This window comes from Canis lupus, chromosome 12 (genome assembly GCF_003254725.2).
Source record: "Canis lupus dingo isolate Sandy chromosome 12, ASM325472v2, whole genome shotgun sequence".
Taxonomy (NCBI): Eukaryota; Metazoa; Chordata; class Mammalia; order Carnivora; family Canidae; genus Canis; species Canis lupus.
Genome location: NC_064254.1, coordinates 62770795 through 62788505, shown reverse-complemented (window position 1 = coordinate 62788505; position 17711 = coordinate 62770795). Strand labels below are relative to the sequence as shown.

Here is a 17711-nt window from a genome sequence, read left to right as displayed (position 1 = left end):
CTCTACAGCTATATATCACATTCAATATCGTCAAAGGTACGCTTTGCATCACAGCACGTGGATATGTCAGTATATACCATGGAGAGTCTCACAAACACTGTCCTGGAATCCAAGCTGAGCTATAAAGGACTGGAGGCCCAGCCTGAGGCATTTCCTCCCCGACAACGCTGGCTTGCTTGCTGCAACCCCAGGAACTGCCTGAGACCCCCCAGGGCAGGACAAGTTCGGGAAGGAGCAGAAGCTGCTCAGCAGAATAGGTCTCATTTGACTCATGCTATTCTTTTTTCTTTTTTTTTTTTTGATTATCTGAGCTTACACCAACAGGCTCATACAAAACGTTGTTTATTGCCAATGTTAAGCATTATCACTAATTGGTACCTTCTTGGAGATGTTTCAGAAATTTACCCATAACATCTAGAACCAGGAGGACACCAATATATATATTTTTTTAATGACTGAAACCTAATGGGACCAATCCTCCTATTGGTCCCAGGCCAGTTTAGTCAGTCACATAACTGAGGACCAACCTGAGAAGCGGCTCGAACCCCATTACTGAATGTCCATCTGAAACCACTACTTAGGTTACTTCAGCATGAGTAATGAAGGGAACCTCCATAAAAATCAGTCTTAGTATATGAAATACTCCTAGCTCTCTGGTAGGAGAGGCCCCGGCACCTCTGCCCCAGGCCCATCACTAGTTGCCTGCCACCTGCCACTGCACTTTTCAGGATACTCCCACAGGGTACACATATTGGGCGATGATTATGAACGGCCACTTCATTTTCATTCTCAACCCCAGTATTTTATTCTTACCTGTGCTGTTTTGTTTTTGAAACAAGTCAGATAACTCACTAGGAGGGGGGAAAAACAGCCAAAAAAAAAAAAAACACCAAACGACTGGAGTGTTCCTCCAAAGTCTTCAGTAGTAAAGAAGGAGGCCCCTGCTCACAGCGATGGTTCAGATTGACTTCGTCAAGGGAAGCTGCTGTTGCCACAATCCCTTAAAAACTTCACAACGTGTAAAAGATTATGATGAGCTGGTAACAATCAAGTCACTACACATTTAAACACTGCCCTCCCCTTTCATTTTTCTTAATAGGCATCTAATTTACAATCAAAACGCATGAATTAAGAACATTGAAATATCGGCACAGAAATTACACATTCATTGTCTCTTCTGGAGTTACGTATCCCAGATTCAAAAAAGCTTATGGCAGTGGGAGGCATGTGGAGTTAAGGTACTGCCTTCAAAGGGGTGGGGGTAGGGAAAAATACTCTATAGAGAATCAAGAGAAAGAGGCAATCCCAAACTTGGGAGAACTGATGACTTAAAACCTTTAGTACCATATGATTGGCAGCTCTGAGATCTAAGTAGCCTTTGGTTCACACAAAAAGTAACAGTCATGTTTTTATTTTTACGTAATATAAAGGGAGTGGAATTTAAGGAAAAAAAACCTCCAGGGGTTATCTTTGAAACCATCTAAAAATGCTTCAAATGGGTTTGCAATTCTTGGGGATGTCCAATTCTGTGAGGGAGGGTGTGTGCCTCTATCTCTATACACACATATATAAAGACAAATTCGCTTTATATATATATGTCTACAATCCTACAGGAAATCCTCCTACACACACAGACTCAGGCTCTCTCCCTCTCACACGTGCACACAGAGATACCCAGAGTATTTCATCCTCGGAAGGACATCACACATGACACCCTGCTCCAATGTAATTTGCTTTAGAGTGATTTGTCTGTTTAAAAAAAAAAAACAAAAAACAAAAAACAAAAAAAACCCAAAAAATTTCACAGTTCCTTAACAGTAGTTTAAAAATCCCAAGTCAGCTGCTGCTGTGAAATACTGCTCCCCTGTACTTGCATGAGGTAGACTTCCCAACCGGGGCAAGAAAGCGATCCACTGAAGAGGAAGCGTTAGGTCTTTTTCCTTTTTTGAACAGAAGGCCCCTTTTTGCTTGGTTCCTCCGGCACTGCAGATGCCCTTGCTGAGGAAGCGTCTTGGGATGACCTGCCCGGCCATTCTGAGACCTCGAACCTGGCCTCCGGGGGGAAGGGCGGTGAGGTGCAGCCCTGCACCCCCCCCAGCTCCCGGGCCAGCGCCACCGAGGTGCACGGCGGCTGGGGCTCGGCCTCCTGTCTTCCCTGAGAACTGGCCGGCGGCTGCGCGGCACTTCGGTGTGGGCAGTTTGCCACCATGTGCGCGATGCTCTGACAGTAATGGCACTTCTTTGGCTGAGGAGGTAGGCTACATTCCTTAGCATGATGATCAAGGCCACCGCAGTTGTAGCATCTGCAGCAAGAAAAATGAAAATGAGGATGGGCACGTCTTAGAAGCAGGGAGCGTGGGTCATCATAAATCTAGAATGAATTTCAGAAACCCCGAAACAGACAAGCTGTCAATGAGTTCAGCCTATTTGAATGTGCTCTCTTTAGAAGTATCTGATGCTATTTTGTTTTTAAAGATTTTATTTATTTATTCATGAGACACACACAGAGAGACAAAGACAGAGGCAGAGACACAGGCAGAGGGAGAAGCAGGCTCCCTGCAGGGACCTGATGCTGGACTTGATCTCGGATCCCAGGATCATGACCTGAGCCAAGGCAGGCGCCCAACCCCTGAGCCCCGCCAGAGGTCCCTCTAATGCTATTTTTAATCAAAGTTGCCTCAAAGGCTGTCTTCACCAACGTGGTCCAACAAAGGTATAAGGCTAGGCTGTGCTGAATGCAACAGTCCATGAAAAACAAGAGTACAAAACCAAAGAAGACTAGTCACTTCCACCTAGAAATTGACTTTTCTTTTTGACTTGACAGGTTCTCTTAAGAGAACAGTGTAGTCCGCTAGAGGGCAGCCAATGTTCAACAAAAACACCAACCAGCTCGCTTTAAAAAGAAGTCCGTTGAGGAAAACAAGCTGTTGGCACATAATATGCACTGCCAATGCACTGGGCAATTGAGAAAATTATAGACCAAATTAAATTTCATTTGTTTAACGTTTCTTTGGGTGTTAATTATGTTGACTGTGGTAACCAGTTGAACTGGAAGAATTCTTTTCCTTTGTACAGTTAAGTAACGAAGTGAAATTTGATATGCAAGGAGTCAGATGTTTATAGCGACTGATATCTGGCAAATTACCAAGTCATTTTAGAGCAATACAGTAAGTATCTGAATCAGAAGAAGCTATAAAAGAAAGCCTCTAAATACTTAGATTGGGTTAATAAAGGTTGATGCTAGTTAAATGATGGGAAGAATTTATTTTCTTTTCCCTCTGTAAGAAATTAGTTTTCCTGTCGCGTAAATTCTTCTAAATTAAAATAAACATAAATCTATCCTTAATTAATATTTGAATGCACATTGGGGGCACGGCTTTGGATGAGATGTTTAAAAATCTTAGTTTCTAAAAGCCGAACAAGCAAGTTATTTGGAAGATATATTTGCTCAATTTCAGTCAGATTTTCTTTGAAAATTTTACACTCAAAAAAAGGGGAGAAAATAATATTGTACACTTACAATAAAGGTTTTAATCGACCTGTTGAGTACAGATTTTGTTTGATCTCCAAATTAAATGTTTTATGGAGCTTTCTATTTTAAATTTACTTTAAAATAGATTTATGACTCCATAATTCTTAATACGAAGCACAAACAATAGGTCACAATATTTTTTAAAAAGATGTCACAGAACTGGTAACTGTGAGCATCAACTAAAGACTATAATGACAACAAAATAATGATAATTAATTACATTTGTATGTGTATACGAGAGAGAAGGAAAGAGGGAGAGAGAGAATAAGAGCTTAACAACTTCTATACTACCATCTCTTTCAAAAACAGATGAATTAAGTTACTATTAACCTACTGAGCAGTAATCTATTTTCTGAGTCAAGTTATGAACAGTGTTTTATTGTTTTTTGTTTTTTTACCTGGCAGAAACTAGGGTAACTATGGCCTATTTCTTCAATTACCAGCATTATCTTAAAGATTTTAGAATAGTGGATTCATGAAATGGGCTTTTATTCTTTGCAATAATTAACAAGCATTTATCCCAGGTAAAAGGAATGTATCATATTTTCAAAAATTTAAGGGAAGAACCAAGAAACCAGCTTTTCTGATTATTTATTGTGCAATGACATACCTTAACATAATAAATTAATGAAAACAATTTTACAATCCAGATTCAATACTGCTTCAGCCATGTGTTCTAAGAGATAATGCAAAATTAAAGAATAATAAAAATTACCAATGAATGATTGAAATTCAAGTCCCCCAAATAACACACTCAAAAATGGCATCTTTGAAAAAATACAACCACATTACCTATCGTAATGTTTTCCCACATAGTTCTCTTCTACAACGGATTAAGTGAATTCTTAAATTTGCCCATCTATAAAATATCTCCTTTTGAATTAAATTCACTTCCTTGAGGATAACATCCACTCAGGAGCTCATCATCAAAGAGGAGAAAATAGGTTAAAGCCTTCAGTAATAGACCAGGCTCTCCTGCGGACACCTCAATTTCATCAGTCACTGTGGTACACGCAGTGTTATCCAATCCAGGGATCCATTTTGCCCACTCGGTTACTAAGGGCCTGATGTCAGGATTCCACTTTTACAAATGGGGTCTTCCATCATATTCTGTAAGTGCATTTACCACTACATTTGGGTTTTAAAAGTTATTTTTAAGGAGATTGTATAATTTTTTGTTTCCTTGCATTTTGATCTACTCAGTTAATTCCCTCTCCTAGCTTTTAGGATATGTGCTATCATTAGGTCAGACTGTCTTCCATGCTGAAAAGATTTGCATTCAGTGGATATGTACTTAGTCTTAAAAGGGGAGGAGTGGTATTTATTCTCCTCTTCTATTTAATCATTCAGTGTCAATCACTCTCACTAAGAGTACAGATCACACCCCATTATGAAACCCCGTCCTTCCCCAGGGACTGACACCAAGTGGAAATGTTCAGCTACCTTTCAGGCCACAAATGATACCACACCACACACTCCATACAAGCTCTACATGGTACTTATCTCTTTTGTTCACTGTCCACACCTCTTCCAATCAGCTTGCCTTTGTTAGTTTGAACGAATTTTACAATTGATGTGAGCATAAAAATGCCATGTGTGCCCTTGTATGCTACATGCTTAAGAAATATAAGGACCTAGACTTATTCACAAGCAAAAGCCTACATAAGAAGAAAACTATAATCCTACTTCTTTATACATTCCTATAGCCAACCATAAAAAGTAAAATCATTCATGGTATTTTATAAAATGATGAACCAATGGCACAAATGATATTTTCTCACATATTAAACATAAAGTAAAATAAAAATTCAGATTAGCCTTAGAACTTTATCAAGTTCTTTGTAAAATTACAAATACTTTAATGAGTTAGCATGTTCTATAGATACTACTTCTTATTTAAGATGATTTTTAAGATGGGAAAATAAAAAAATTGGAGCCAATTTTTAAAAAGATTATCAAAATAAGATTAATATTTTTAAATGAAATGAGAATGCCAACAATAGATATAGTAAGATAGAAACACCTAAAATGGCAAAATAAATAAAAGCAGATCCTTTAGGGCTTTAGAACTATATAATTATGTTATGAAACAAGTAATGAGGTGGGTCTTAATAAACTAAACCCAAACAACTACATTAGTTAATAGGTCAATCAAAACATATGCAAAGTTCTGAGGATTTCAAAACAAAAATGAAAATTTTCGTTCTGAAATTAGAATTTGGATCTGCTGTGACCCTTCAAAAAATTATCATTTTGGGGGTCCAAGCTGGAGAGTAACTACATTATATTTTTAAATGCTAATAGTAACAACGGTTAGACTGAGCTCAACTGAAAACCATTAGATTAGAATATGGATGTTAATTTTAAATGATACCTCAATGATTTAGATGAAATAATTCATCAGTTCTATGTTTTGCCTGGATCCCCAAAATGATAATAAGTTGGGAAGAGGGGTGACACTACACACAGAGACCACTTTGCCTGTGTCTAAAGTGTAGTAGAAAAAATATGTTAGGCACTTCTAAATATTTGAAAGTGTTAACTTAGAATTTATATGGAAAATTAAATCTACATTCTAGGGGGCCTGGAAGGGGCATTAAGGATTAAGGATACAGAGATCTGTAAGTTTCTCAAGAACAAATATTGAGACAACAGTGAGTAGTATCAAGGAGAGAAAACGGAGAGGAAAAAGAAGTGCAAGCTGTGGGCAGGGGAAAAGAGTGAAAACAGAAAAGAGGACATAAAAATCTCTAGGAAAGAAAGAGGTGAAAAACCATCAATAAAGTTTCCAAATGGGGGAACAGAAAGTCACAGATTGGAAAGAATTCCAGAAACCAATGTGGAGAAAGGATAACTGACTCTTTGAAGGGATTATTAATCTTGATACAGTCCAACTAAAATCCAGAAATGATACTAATGCCACTCAAGTCTACAGTATTTTATTTTTAAAGATTTATTTCTTTTAGAGAGAGAGAGAGAATGAGTGCGAGTGGGGAGAGGGGCAGAGGGAGAGGGAAAGAGAGAATCCTCAGCCAGATTCCCCACTGAGTACAGAGCCCCAAGTGTGGCTAGATCTCACGACCCAGAGATCATGACCTGAGCCAAGACCAGAGTCCGATGCTTAACCCACTGAGCCACCAGGCACCCCAGTATAGTTTTCAATTTTGATTTGACTGAACACTTGTTATCTAATCTAATCTAATCTAATCATCTGTCAATCAGCCCAACACCTGGGAGTGTTAGATGCCAGTACAGCTGTGGCAGGGAGGTGGATGGCAGAAAGGCCATCAAAGAATCCCTGAGAGCTAAAGAAAAGGAATGCACCCAGAGTGTAGCTTTTGATGGAAGCAGTCTGCCCACCTCATACCTCCTGAGGGTCACAGATTCTTCCAGTAGGCCCTGTTTTGTTTTGATAGCGTCCACACAATCTAAATTTACACCTGGGTGTAGTTTGTTCATTTCATAGTATCTGCCCCAACATCCTAAGTGGAGAGTTAGAAAACCTGGATGAATCAGAGTTGGAAAAGCCTTTGAATAATGTATATATTTTCTGATCTCTATCAAAGCAACCTATTCTTCACATGAGTCTGTTTCTTGTATTTCAGTCTTATATTAACTCCTAAGACTGTAAGCCAACTAAGCAATAAAACATGTTAGTAAGGTTAATTTATATATATATTTCTTAAGTACCATGGTAAGAACATTGAGTTTTTAAAAACACTGGCTAGCGGTGATTTGTAACTTTAAAAAAGTTTCATTTGGAACAAATACATTCTTAACACCAAAAAAATCTGTATTTGTATCTTTTGAAATCTAAAAGCCAGCATCTCAAGGTACCTTAACTCATGCTAAAAATAAAATGAGCTATACAGAGTAGGGCTGAACATACCGTTAACAGAATTAAAATAATAATAGAAATAATAATAAGAGGTTCAATTCATTCTCTTAACTTCACCATCATTACCAATTCATAATTATTGATTTTCCATAGTAACTCAAGTCTCCATCTTCTGTTGCCTGCATCTAAAATAATTCTCAAAAGCATATAAATTTTGTATAGAAAGACTCCTTTTTTAAAAAAGATTTTATTTATTTATTCATGAGAGACACAGAGAGAGAGAGAGAGCCAGAGTGACACAGGCAGAGGGAGAAGCAGGCTCCATGCAGGGAGCATGATGTGGGACTGGATCCCAGGACTCCAGGATCACGCTACACCACTGAGCCACCCAGGGATCCCCCTGTATAGACAGACTCCTGCAAACATTTCTAATGACCAACTTCTGTTGGCTATTACATAAAAATTACTTCCTTGTGAATATAACAAGATCTCTGCTTTTTATAAAAATCTATTAGCCATGACACTTTAAGAAACTAATATTTAAACTGTATTTCATCTGAAAGAGTGTCATTGATAAAGTAACTATTGCTCACTGGGTCTTCTATACTTAGAGAAAAAGAAAGTACAGGATAGATGGTTGAAAGAAAACGGGCTTAGACCACCCTAAGGGTAGGTCTTCAATATATTTTTTTTTAAACAAAATTTAGTCAGTATAATTGCCATTCAGTTCTTTCTGGTGCATAATAAATGGCAGATGTCAGGATGACTCTGTACTGCCTAATTCTAGTTCAGAGTGAGGGTCAGTCTGTTGTGGCATACAACGAATGTGAATTCTAAATTCTAGAATTGCTGGCAATGGGGGAGTATCTGGCTGGCTCAGTCAGAAGAGCATGTGACTCTTGATCTAAAGGTTGTAAGTTCAAGCCCCACCTTGGGTTTAAGGATCACTACAAAAAATAAATAAACTTAAAAAAAAAAAAAAACAACTGTTGACAGTGGAAATAAATCATCTCCAAACCTTAGTTTTCAGGCTACTTAATTAAATTGATGTGGGGTATGCACTAAATTCAGAGGGTATTTTGTACTTAGCAATTACTGTTCTATCCTCTTTTATCATCTATTTCTATGAGGGGAATTTTCTAGACAGCTTGCCTATTAGTGAATTCAACTGCTTTTAAATACCCATGTAGCCATTTTCATAAATTGAAATGAAAGACAAAAAAGCACTTAAGAATATCTACTATGTGCAGGGAGGAAATTACCAGCTGAAAATGCACCAAAGTATCTTGAAAACCAGCTAAAATTTAGTAATAGCTCTATTTGCAAACCTTTCATCATCTTATGAAAACAAATTGGTAAGATGGAAAATGCAGGGGGCAGGTATGTGATGAATGGCAGCACGGGGTTTCAAGCAAAGTACGGATGGAACACATAACAGTTTTCAAAGAGAAGAGGACATGGAAGGGGAGAGAAATCGTTTGGAGAAATAGGGACAAAGGGAGCCTTTTTCATGTAAGGGCACTTCAATCAGGTATAATTATAAGCCAGACATTTTGGTATTTCATTCCAATTATGTGTAGAAGTACTTGGTAGATTTTGTGCAATCCCACAGAACAATAATCATTTGTTCTGGGTCTGCTACTTTGTACCACAGCTTGAGAAGGAGAATAATGAATTCTAGGTCCTAAGTTAAATCTGTATTTGAAATACAAATGTTATCTCTCTTGTAGGTAACAAGCAACATTCCACACAGGTAATCTGTTCTGGCTAATGGAACAGTTGAAAAAAACAAGACGAAAAATGTACTTAAACACAGATAACTTAATGCTTTCCCATGTCTTGGAAGTAAAAGCAGTTTGTTATGAAAAAGGACCCAATCTCACATGCAGTGAAATGAATATTCTCCCAGCAATGCTTTTATGATCCCACACAGCTAAGAAGGAGTGTCCAGCTCAGAACCCCCCAACGCGTGCACACACACACACACACACACACACACACATGTGCACCACGGCAGTTCTTTCCAAACTGAGGATTTAGATTTATCCTTGTTGGAACCACATTCAGTTTATCTACCATATTTGGTTACAGTGACCATTAGGTATAGAGTATTTTTAGGTTACTGCTGGTATCAAATATAAAGCAAAGGAAAGACATTCAATATTTAACTAGAAATGGTTGTAAGTGGGTGTTGGCTTAGATGGGAAAATCAGATTATAATATGCAACCTGAAAATGTTAGTTCATTTATCCATTATAGCAGATTTGGTGAAAATTTAAAGCCCCCAGGGCTGCTTGCTTTTCACTAGGCCATTTCACATCGCCAGTGTCAGAGGTGTGACATCTGCTGTAAATAAGCACTGGTTCAGCCTGAAGAAATACAATTCCACTACTGCTTTAGTGTCAACTTTTATAAATGTTTTTTTTTTTTTCTTTCTTGGTCATCACATGATTTTTTTCCTTTGGCTCTGTAAACCAGCTTTATCTTTATGTTATTTTACAAGTCATTCTATAGTGGTACCTTTCTCCTTAGGTGTACGTTGAATTTTTTTTTTTACACTATTATAGCACAAGCAGTTTTAAAAGAGTAGTTTCATCATGATTACTTGATGTGTGCAGCAATTATTTGGCATCTAGAGAAATGGATGTAAATGTCAAAATAATATATGAAAGAATTCAAATACACGAAAAAACACGCTAGGTATATAAACAAAGACTACAGAATAAAAGTGACTGGCTCATGTTTTATTACACCTTGCTGTTTAAAACATAGAAGGAAGAGACAGCATGAGAAATTTCAAAGGAGAGAAAGACGTACAGAGATCAAGAATCCATTTGAGTGGCACAACTGGTGACTTGCACAGGAGAAGGTTAGATAAAAGTTCCAGATTTATGCTGTTTACAAACTGGAGGCAACAGGAGGGCTAGATTAGAAGATTTTAGCCAAGTGAGCTATTATTTAGCCAAATGGGTTATTGAAACTTTGAAGTTACCATGACTGAGTTACCTTTGGTGCAAGTGTCAATGTTGGTAGTACTTGACTTTCTATGAAGATAGAGTGTTTAAACACCTTCCAACTGTTGTATTACTAAATTAACACTGAATTACTGCTATGTTACTGAATTACTAAGGACTATGTGTAAACTTTCCATTTTGACACTGTTTACTTGAGTAGCATTAAACATATTTATAGAGGGCCTGTTGTTCTAGAGTATGTTGCTTGGTATGATCTATCCAAAATGTACCCTCAGGATTAATTTATGTGCAGGAGGCAAAAGAAGACCGTGCCAAACCGTCCCCATCTCTATGGCTACTCAGGAATCAGGAGTTAAAACTATTCTGCTGAAATCACCGATGAAAGCCTTCTAATGACCAATAAATTTGATCTTCTGTTCCAGCACCAGCTAGTGCTGAAGACAATGATGAAGTCCATCCCCTTCTAGCCCAACTGGTCTTTCTGTGACTACCTGTTGTCTTTTGCCAAGAATCAGCAGCGCTGAAACTGTTCCCATGTTGCTGAGTAGGTGCAAACTGAATGCAGGAAATTGCTACTATGTCTAGATGACCTCCATAAATGGTGACATTATGTCCTCTCTGTGTTAAGTCTGATCTTGAAAAGTGAAGCTTAAGGTAAAGTCATGTAAGGTATTCCTGGATTCATGGCTACTTCTTTTCTCCCTCCTTACTGGCTGCAGCTGCTCTTCATGTTCCCCAGCTGTTTATATGACTAAAGCTTGATGGTCAAGCTGCTAAGGCATCCCTGCAGATCTTTTCTCTGGTCACTGATCCCGTAGGGAATCTTGTTTCCCTATATGAACACTTTAAGGCTGTGACCCTGTGAACACATGGGCACAGTTATAAAAGAAATGGCTGTCAAGACAAGGATGGAGGTAAAAGCTGAAAGCAGGCATGAGAAAAGTAGACAGGTCTCTGGTCAGAGCCAGGATTGTTTACACATGTCTAAATACTCTTAATAAGTGCTAAACATTAGGGCTAGATTCTACACATGAACAGATTTGTCTGTGCATCCTCTAGAAGCCAAAAAGTGCCTTGTCTTGAAGACAAGCTCTTGAGTATCTGAGCAATGGAATTTTCATCTCCTCTGGTCATCCTCTGAATTTGGCTGGTAGAAGTTTACATGAAGAATTTGGTTTACTCCTTTAGTGAGACAAAAGAAACTAAGCCACTGAGTAAATTTTTGATGTTTTTCTAACAAAGAAAAATCTTGGAAAATACGGCAGATGTGGGGAAAGGAGGTAAACTTGTTTGAAAAGTAAACTTTTTACTTTAAAAAATGTATGTATTTCAGAAAAGTAGCAAAAATTTAAAAATATAGCTGCAAATGGCAAAGTGCTATTTATTTACCACGCTGAATGTGAAGTTCTCTTTAGAAGTGTTATTTTTATAACATGTATCGGGGAAAAGCTGTGCTTTAATGGAAAGCTGCATTGTCTAGATCTACAGCTCATTTATGGATTATCTGATTCTGATTTAGGAGAGTAATTTTACAGCTCTTTAAATTGCCAATAACTGATAGCAAAGTTCTTCTTGCCCACAGAGTCCAATTCTGTCCTGTCAGGTTCAACGGACTTCCCTTTCCTACCTTGAGAAGCATGGTTTGCCCCCACTGGATATTAATTTCAATATTCCTAATCTACAAATATGTCTATTCTTTGGATTGTCCTTTGAACAGGTTATTACAGCTGCCTGTTTTCCTCATTTAACCGAATTAAAGAAAATCTTTAACACTTGCTCACTGTATATCTGTATCAGAGCCATGATGTTACCGTTTTTAAAAAAATATCCTTTAATTCTCATACAGTGAATATCCAACCCCAGAAGCCACTGTTTGAGATGCAAAGATCATTATGACAACATTATGATCTTGCTCCCTAAGTACCTAGAATCTAGAAAAGAGATAAAATCAACGCACAACTTTAATCCCCAGGGTTACTGAACCCAGTATTAGTTTTTGTGTTTAGTCAGTGATCTTATTTTTCCTATATCTTGAAACATTTTGCTCTTTCATAACCCTGGAAATTACTTCCAACTTCACTGAAAAGGAACTTAAAACAAAAATTTAAATTTTTCCAAAGAAGACACGTAGAGGGCCAACAGGTACCGGAAAAGGTGCTCAACAACACTAAGTATCAGGGAAATGCAAATCAAAACCACAATGAGATATTGCCTCATACTTGTTAAAACAGCTGTATCAAAACGACAAGGGATTGCAAGGATTAGCAAGGATGTGGAAAAAAGGAATGCCAGTGCTGGTGGGACTGTGAATGGTGCAGCCACTGTGGAAAATAGTATGGAGGCTTCTAAAAGAATTAAAAATAGAAATACCATATGATCCAGCAATTCCACTTCTGGGTATATATCGAACTGAAGTGAAATCACTATCTCAAAGAGATATTTGCACCCCTATGCTCACTGAAGCATTATTCACAATAGTTAAGACATAGGAACGACCTAAAAGTCCACTGACAAATGAATGGATAAAGAAAATGTAGTATATATACACATAATAGAATATTATTCAGCCACAATAATGGAAACCCTGCCATTTGTGACTACATGGATGGATCTCAAAGGCATTATGCTGAATGAAATAAGTCAGATGCAGAAAGACAAATACTGTATCATCTTACATATGTAGAATCTAAAAAAAAAAAAGTCAAGGTCATAGAAACAGAATAGAAAAGTAGTTAGTTCTTGGGCTTGGGTGGGGGAGAAGTGGGGAGAGGTCAATAAAAGTATCCAAATTTTTAGCTATAAGCTGAACAAGGTCTGAGGATCTCAAGTATAATATGGTGACTATAGTTGATAACACTGTATTGTATAATTGAAATTTCCTACAAAAGTGGAACTTAAATGTTCTTGCCAAAAAGAAAGCGGGGGGGGGGGGGGTAAGGTGAGGAATGTGTTAGTTAACTAGTTAACTAGGTAGATGGAATCCTTTTGCAATGTATACATATATATCACGCCATCACAATGTACACTGTAAATATTTTAGGATTTTATCCGTCAATCAGACTGCAGAAAGCCAGTGAGGGGTGGGGGGATATTTCCCATACAGGCCTTCATGACACCTTAATGGCTTCTTTTATCTCATATTTTATAGAATTTTCCCCTCAGCTTGCCGCCTTTTCAACTCACTATGGTGGAAACGCTAAAACAAAGGTCAGGAATCTTTGGCTCTTCTTTTTAATATTAATTTTCCATCTCATTTGGAAGACAGTGTTAGGATTTGAATTCCCTTGAATCTCTCCTAACTATGATCCTGGTATCACTCCACCCTTATAATGAGCAACTCAGCCTGGTTTTATAACTTTCTTCAAGAAATATTCCCCAGCATAGTAATGAGCAGGACATGGGAGGCAGAAGAGCCCCAAATTTATCTAGACTTGCCGTTGGCAAGGTGGATGTTAGGAAAAGACAGGAGGGTGAGGGGGACTTAGTTCAGTCATAAAAGCATTATTGAAATGAGTGATCCAAGCTGAGAGGCAAATGAGACCAGAAGGAACTCAGGTGATTTAAAAAAAAGGGGGGGGGGATTTCCAATACCTACACTCAATGGCCTCAATCTTCTCTAATTTCATAACCCTAATATCAGTTACACCACATGGTCATCTGGAATCAAGATTATCTAAATCACTCAACTGCCTCATGTAATCCTGGAGTCTGAAACCGTGGGCAGAGGACTAAATCAGTTTAACTGATCCGCACTGCCTCCATAATTTTCTATTAATTATACAATTAAATATTTTCTGATAACTGGGAAAGAACCATTTTGAACATAAGGCTTGCACAAAAATTTTTTTCAAATAATCTAATCATCTAGAGGGGTGATAAAATAGTGAAATAAATCATCACTATTGCACCATTCTTCAGCTTTCTTTATTTCGTTGCCCAAACTCAGGAGACAAAATTTTTGTAGTCCTAAAAAAAAATTTTGTAGTGTTTTTCTTTTTAACCTTCCACTAAACATCACTGATATTTTAGAAGTTTTCATTTCCTGTCCATAACGGCAAAGACAAGAAAACTGACAGATGTTTTGCAATTGTTAGACAAGAACACAAATACAGAAAGAACAGACAATAGTACTTCAGGCTAATGATGATGGTAGAAGTAAGTGTATAAACTAAATCTCAGATTATGAGTCATTATAGAAGATAATATCCTAAATATGTTTCCTCAAATTGAAGAACAGATGAGTAAACAATATATTTCTATGGACAACAATGAGATTTGTTATCCAGTTAGTCATTCTCAGGGAGGAGGAGATCATCATGCAATATTTTGACCAGAAATTTTTGCTAAAAATACATGTATTCTGGACAGCCCCAGTGGCTCAGCAGTTTAGTGCCGCCTTTGGCCCAGGGCCTGATCCTAGAGACCCGGGATCGAGTCCCACATCAGGCTCCCTGCATGGAGCCTGCTTCTCCCTCTGCCTGTGTCTCTGCCCCCGCACCCACCACTCCTGTGTCTCTCATGAATAAATAAATAAATAAAATCTTAAAAAAAAAAAGACATGTATTCTTTCCTTTTATCAAGTTTGTACTAGGAAATTTACTTGCTATGGTTCATAAGTGGGCAAATGCTGAAGGCATTACTGAAAGGAGATAAATAGCATAGATAGAAAGGAAAAAGTTCACTGAATTGATCATTCTAATAAATATTATGAAGATACTTTGCTATTACAGACTGAAGAAATCGACCATCCTCTCTTCAACAAAACGATGAGCCATGAAACTTTTCAAAGCACTGAATTTTAAGGACAAAAGTATAAGAACCTGGGGATCCCAGGAGGCTCAGCGGTTTAGCGCCGCCTTCAGCCCAGGGCTTGATCCTGAGACCCGGGATCGAGTCCCACTTGGGGCTCCCTGCATGGAGCCTGCTTCTCCCTCTGCCTGTGTCTCTGCCTCTGTGCCTCTGTCTCTGTGTCTCTCATTAATAAAAAAATAAAATCTTAAAAAAAAAGTATAAGAACCAGAGGTAATAAAAAGCTGGAATCTCTTAGAAATATACTTCAAATCTGGAAAGATATTTATGAGTATGTTCCAGGCTCATTCATGAGCAATTACTTGCATTTAAAGGATATTGCCCATTTTGGATATGTATGTCTTCACACCAGAAAAATATGAAATTAAGTTTTTTTGGTTAACACATTCTCATCAATTTCCAATATAGCTATTTTTTTTACAACATCCTTTTATTTTTTTTTCTGTAAATTATTCATAAAATGACTTTCAAAATGTGTTTAAAAAGGGTTTCTTGGACTCAGATGGTAAATAGTAAAGACTATTCTTCCTGGTGTACTGGTGGCTAATAACATGTAGAATTTGATAAATGGTGTAAAACAAAGTGTTATACCTTTTCAAGAGAAGACCTAACCAGAGTTGTTGGGTAGAGGAATGGTTTTGTAGAGGAACTGGAGTGGCTACAACAAGTTAGGTAAAATTTATTAAAAATGAGTGAGGTTTAGGGTGCCTGTGTGGCTGGATGAGCATCTGAATCGATTTTGGTTTAGATCTCAGGATTGGGAGGATTGAGCCCTGTGTTGGGCTCCACATTCAACAAAGAGTCTGCTTGAGATTCTCTCTCTCCCTCTGCCCTTGCCCACCCTGCACTACCTCTCTTTCTCCCTCTAAATCAAATCTATAAATCTTAAAAAAAAAAATGAGGTTTATATAGATGGAAGAAACAGATGCCAGAATATATGGCATGAATAAGAAGACAGAAGTGGAAAACCAGAGGTTATATTTAGGAAAGCAAGTTGGGTAGCTTGGAAAATAAAAAGGAAATTAAGATTACTGAGCAGAATATTAAATATTATTTATAATTTACTACCTTAAAAATCTTTCATCTTATAGCTGAAAAAACTGAGTTTTGAAGTTGATACATACATTGCTCATGACTACAAATCTAATAACGGAGAGCCCAAGATTTCAGCCTACAACTCCAGTGATCCATGATAAATCACTTAATCTCTCAGGGTTTCCTCCTCTGTAAATAAGTTTCATCATCTAGGAATCCTTTTTTAATGATAGTAATTCCCACTTACTTCGCATGGTTGCTTTTGGTCTTGAATGAGAGAAATATATTTTTTTAAAGATTTATTTATTTATTTATTTATTTAGAGGCAGAGACACAGGCAGAGGGAGAAGCAGGCTCCATGCAGGGAGCCCGATGTGGGACTCGATCCCAGGTCTCCAGGATCACACCCCGGGCTGCAGGCGGCACTAAACCACTGCGTCACCGGGGCTGCCCCGAATGAGAGAAATATTTTATGATGCTTTGCACACTACAAAGTTCTATACAAAGAGTAGGTACAATCCCCTTCCCTAATCTTGGATATTATACTCCCAAAGCACTATCACCCCACTCATAATAAGGTAATCAATGGTATAAGAGTTGAAGTTTTCATGAATTGGGGGTGGGGTGGCAGAAAGAGCAAAAATAAGTAACAGAAAAAGCTTAAAGTATTTTTCACTTGAGATTCTGCATATTATATATGCTCTGCAATTAATTTGCATTTAACACTCCTTATTTCACTGTGATTTTCATTACCATCTCATACTCTTGTACTTTTATGAAATACTAGTAAATCATTTACTTTGTTGCAGATGCCACACACATTTACTGTATGTAGGTCACCGTTAAAATGTTCATTATTTTTTATTTATATTTTGGAAGCCCTAAAACTCAAATTTCAGAAAAACTTTGTTTTCATAAACTGTGTCAGAATATTTTATAGATAAAGAAAATGATAAAGACATTACCCTGTTTATCAAACAGTTTTATGTATGGGGAATTTGCTCACTATTCCTATATTCTATAAGCTATTCTTTCATCTGGATTCAGGATATTATTTTACTGGTTTTTTTTTCCCCTTAGCTTTTTGATATTATTTTCCTATCTTATAATCAGTACCTTTCGGGAGTCAAGATCTACACTTATGCTTGTCTATTATCTCTCCTTCAAAAAATTGATCCATTTCCCTTAACAAATTATTCCCACTTTGATGTCTTCCTGTAATCTCAAACTCAATTCATCCCTTAACAAATTATTCCCACTTTGATGTCTTCCTGTAATCTCAAACTCAATTCATCTCTTTGAGGTCATTTTGACTCCTAGCTTCCAGATCTCCTCCAATATTGGTTGATTTTCCTATAAATTCCATCATTCATCACTGCATTCACAGTGTTTGCTGTTAAGTTACCTGGGTGGCTCAAAGAAAAAATATTTTTTAAATCTTCACTGTTTTTTGTCTTTTAAAAGCAAAATGGAATCATAAAGCTTACTCTTAGGTCAACTACTCTCTTAAACCAAAAAACAA

General features: G+C 37.4%; 1 protein-coding gene across 6 annotated transcripts in view; it reads right to left on the bottom strand.

Moving 5' to 3' along the window:
* Positions 1-1448: 1448 nt before the first annotated feature.
* Positions 1449-17711, bottom strand: part of LIN28B (lin-28 homolog B) — a 123484-nt gene continuing 107221 nt past the window's right edge. For all 6 annotated transcript variants that reach the window (XM_035698040.2, XM_049092423.1, XM_035698041.2 and 3 more), the window contains one exon: positions 1449-2303. In XM_035698040.2, the coding sequence (XP_035553933.1) occupies positions 1928-2303 (376 nt within the window). In that variant the 3' untranslated portion in view covers positions 1449-1927. The remainder of the gene's footprint in view (positions 2304-17711) is intronic.